Raw genomic sequence first — 3,980 nt, forward strand, 5'->3', positions numbered from 1 at the left:
ATTTTTATGTTGGATGAAAAATTGGAACAAGAGCATAAATTTTGGGAAGGGAAAAAATATTTACCAATGATAAGTTCAGTAAAATATATAATAAAAAAATTAATATAAAATAAACCAAAAATATATATATATAAAGAGCATTTAATAAAAGAGTTAAAATGACTAATAATTTATAATATAGAAAAAAAATTATTAAATAGTCTTCTAGTAAATAATAAATAATGTAAACTTATATTTTTCGCTAGTATCCATGTGTAGTAGTGAAATACTATTAATCAAATCCATGCAGTCCCAAAGTTTGAAATTATGTCATAATTATTAATCAACGAAAACTATTAGAAATTAATTTTCTTTCATTCCTACACCATTAGAGTTTAGAGAGTCCAGACACTCGAGATTCGACCCAATACGTGCCGTGACCGCTGTGTGCTCAAACCAAGTTGAGCGAAAATGAAGGGTTATAAAATGACCCAGTGGCGGGTAGTATCAGAAAGTGACAACCTTGACAAATTATCCTTTTACGTATGAAGAAAAAATACCCCTTTAGTTATTTTTAGCCCCCAACAAGATCAAAATAAAATAAAAAATTATATATATATATGTGAGATTTTTAATGCAAGCTCCTACCAACGCCCAGTTGTTACTTTTTATCATCTGTATGTGGAGTTCTTAAGTCACTTCAGGTCAGGTTTCCTAGACTGGACTTGGTTCTTAAACGTTTTCTTATTTTCATAGGATGATTGCTTGTGCCTTGTTTGACTAGAAGCAAATTGAATCTGTATTGTATTATATAAATCCCCTCTACTCTCTAGTCTTTTAGTTTTGAACTTGACAAATTTGTTTCACTAACTGGGGATGTATGCCCTTTCCCTAGTACTTATACAGCGTGAATAATCTTTATTTTTTTAATTCAAATTCTTTAGATAATGGATTGAGATTTTGACATTGGTTCTTAGGCCTCAGTTCTTGAAAGTTAATCAATGATTGATATCTGAACTTTCTTTTATTTTCATGCCTTTAACCATTTGTACATTTTTGTTTACAAAATGGTCTTCAGCAGTTCTAGCATTTGGAGCTTAGAGAGGAGAAAATTCACTGTTTTTTGAAATAGAAAAACATGGAGGACAAGTTTAGAATCAAGAAAGATGTTACTGAAGTAATCTATCTTTACCAGAACTTAATCTTATTATTCTTCTTTTGCTTTCTATTCCGTTTTACTAACGGTCTTCTCTTCTTATATTGGTTCTTGTAGTTGATTGGCAATACGCCAATAGTTTATCTCAACAATGTTGTGGATGGCTGTGTAGCTCGCGTTGCTGCCAAGCTAGAAATGATGGAACCTTGCTCTAGTGTCAAAGACAGGCACAAGAATATAAAATTTCGTCTATTTCTTTTGAATATATATTAATTGTATTTAGAATGAGAATTCTAGCCTTCTGGGTTTGTTTTAAAACCTTTAATTGGGAGAGTGACTGCATTTTGTCTTACTGTTCTGATATGCAGGATAGCACACAGTATGATACAAGATGCTGAGGAAAAGGGTCTAATCACGCCAGGGAAGGTTAGTCATGAAGATTCTATTTGTCTAGAGATATGATGATATAACATGATATAACCAGAGCCCATTTCACAGTTTTCATAGTGTTGCCGTCATGTTGATGAGTTCTCCTTTACAAGTTCAAGTGAAGTTCAATAATTTTCATGTCTATATCTATGCTCATTCATACAAGAGAGACTGCCACATATGTAATTAGTTTGTGAATTTCTGAACACTAAACTAACATCTATCTTTGGCGGGGTATATGCTCGAACAATGGGTGGGTTAAAGACTGTTCTTGTTGAGCCTACTAGTGGCAACACCGGCATTGGGTTGGCATTCATTGCAGCAGTCAAGGGTTACAAGGTTAAACTAGTTATGCCAAGTTCTTACAGTGTCGAAAGAAGAATTGTGCTCCTAGCCTTTGGAGCTGAGGTGTATCTCACAAACCCTGAAAAGGGAGTTCAAGGGATTTTTGACAAGGTCGCTGAGCTGTTAAATGACACCCCCAACAGTTACACGCTAAATCAATTTGAAAATCCTGCCAATCCAAAGGTATTATGCAGAAACAATGGGCCTGTGATGTTGCCTTCACGACCAGACTTTTTAAATTCTGTTATCTTTGTTTTTGCAGATACATTATGAGACCACTGGCCCTGAAATATGGAGAGATTCAGAAGAGAAAGTTGATGCCTTTGTTGCAGGGATAGGGACTGGGGGTACAGTATCAGGTGCTGGGCAGTTCCTTAAGGATCAGAACCCAAATATCAAGGTTTCAAACTTTATTCATACATGTACCTAGTTTAGATCAATTTTGTTGTTTGGGGAGGGAGAAGGTGTTATCAGTTATATTAATTAGACTTCCTTATGTTTATTTATAGGTTTATGGGGTGGAGCCAGTTGAAAGTGCAATCTTGAATGGTGGACAACCTGGTGAGTAATTACTCGTAGTTTATTAAGTTTCCTTGTTCATCATTGTTCTGTGTCTTCTCTTATGTTTGTGGAACATGGGTACTTGTGAAGGATTCAAAATATATCATGAATAAAGGCCTTGTGTGCTTGAACATCAATGTCCAATTGTTAGTACAGGATAATAAATTAGGAGTCTTGAGCTTGTCATTTTTGTTCAAATTTCTTAACTAGACACGCATCGCGTGGACATGTCATAGGGAAGCATTCTATCCAAGGAATTGGAGCTGGTTTTATCCCAGATGTTCTGGATGTGAAGCTACTTGATGAAGTTATTCCAGTAAGTTATGAAGCCATTTGAGTTATCTGTTCAGTTTTTTAAGCATTGGCTGTTACAAAGTATTGAAATGGTTTAGGAGTTCTTTACACTAACACCTCATTTTCATATTTATATTATTTGGTTGTTGATAGCTCATATCTGCTAACATATTCATGAAACTCCCTTTACTAATATCAGAACATTTTAGGTATCAGGTGCTGAAGCTATTGAAACTGCTAAGCAGCTTGCTTTAAAAGAAGGTTTGCTGGTATGGCATATCTGATGACTTCAAATGATACTATGATTTATGACACTCACTTTCTAGTACTAATTGTGGTAGCATCATCTGTTGCAGGTAGGAATCTCATCTGGTGCTGCAGCTGCAGCTGCCATTAAGTTGGCAAAAAGGCCTGAAAATGCAGGAAAACTCATCGTGGTAAGTCCGATTTTTACCCTTGAGTGATATTTTTTTTGCTGTTTGATCATAAAAGATAGATTTGGATCATACATACATACAAGTAGCCAAGATCAGTTCAAACTTGCAAACTCTATTAGCCATATGTTATCGTTGATTTTTTCGCTACTTTTTCACTCTCTTTGCAGGTTTTGTTCCCAAGTTTCGGAGAACGTTACCTATCCACTGTTCTTTTTGATTCCATAAGACATGAGGCTGAAAACATGACTTTTGAGTAAAGTCTAGCCAGATTCCAGGAGACTGCTATTGCTACTGATGATTCTTGACTCTTGAGTGAGAACTTTGAGTCTAGTATGTGTATTAGCTGCACTGAGCTGAACTATTCATAACCACATAAATACCTTTTTAATTTTAAAGAAAATAAATTCTCAATACTGAGAACATCTTTGAATTGTAAAGCTCCATCGAATTCTAGCTATGAACCATTTTGGTTGCATATTGGTACTCCAACCTTATTAGCCTTATTCACTCATAACAAGGCTTGCTTGTATAAATAAAAGAGTCTCCTTGTATGTATTTTATCGCTATCATTGATTTTAGACAATCATAAGCAAACTTATTAAAGTAATTTATAACAAGGTATGGATGATTTCATTTTCACTGCTCCAACTGACATGAAGAGAGAAGTTTCTTATTGGAAAACTGAACAATGGTCACTAGTAAAATTTTAATAATGGTCACTTATTATTAAAGTAATTTAACTATAACTTTTTTTTTGTCTTGAATTAATTCTTAATAAA

The 3,980-nt window shown here is 34.3% G+C and overlaps 1 protein-coding gene across 2 annotated transcripts; it reads left to right on the plus strand.

Moving 5' to 3' along the window:
* The first annotated feature begins 495 nt into the window (after positions 1 to 495).
* On the plus strand, positions 496 to 3,756 carry LOC133790796 (cysteine synthase-like). 2 transcript variants are annotated; one of them, XM_062228570.1, is made up of 11 exons: positions 496 to 683; positions 1,061 to 1,156; positions 1,253 to 1,362; positions 1,504 to 1,561; positions 1,829 to 2,092; positions 2,172 to 2,309; positions 2,419 to 2,470; positions 2,707 to 2,786; positions 2,974 to 3,033; positions 3,121 to 3,201; positions 3,369 to 3,756. In XM_062228570.1, exons 2-11 carry the CDS (start codon positions 1,118 to 1,120, stop codon positions 3,456 to 3,458), a joined length of 972 nt encoding a protein of 323 aa, XP_062084554.1. In that variant the 5' UTR covers positions 496 to 683; positions 1,061 to 1,117; the 3' UTR covers positions 3,459 to 3,756. The 2 variants fall into 2 exon arrangements, with proteins under 2 accessions (XP_062084554.1, XP_062084553.1); XM_062228569.1 differs by having other exon boundaries at positions 497 to 683; positions 1,058 to 1,156.
* The last annotated feature ends 224 nt before the right edge of the window (positions 3,757 to 3,980 follow it).

Source organism: Humulus lupulus, chromosome 7 (genome assembly GCF_963169125.1).
Source record: "Humulus lupulus chromosome 7, drHumLupu1.1, whole genome shotgun sequence".
Taxonomy (NCBI): Eukaryota; Viridiplantae; Streptophyta; class Magnoliopsida; order Rosales; family Cannabaceae; genus Humulus; species Humulus lupulus.

What these genes read in the sequence shown, in the direction of transcription:
- LOC133790796 (XM_062228570.1), top strand. Translation starts at nt 1,118, where the DNA reads ATGGAGGACAAGTTTAGAATCAAGAAAGATGTTACTGAA. An exon ending in GTCTAATCACGCCAGGGAAG is followed by an intron (nt 1,562 to 1,828) that starts GTTAGTCATGAA and finishes GGTGGGTTAAAG; the next exon opens with ACTGTTCTTGTTGAGCCTAC. An exon ending in AAAATCCTGCCAATCCAAAG is followed by an intron (nt 2,093 to 2,171) that starts GTATTATGCAGA and finishes TTGTTTTTGCAG; the next exon opens with ATACATTATGAGACCACTGG.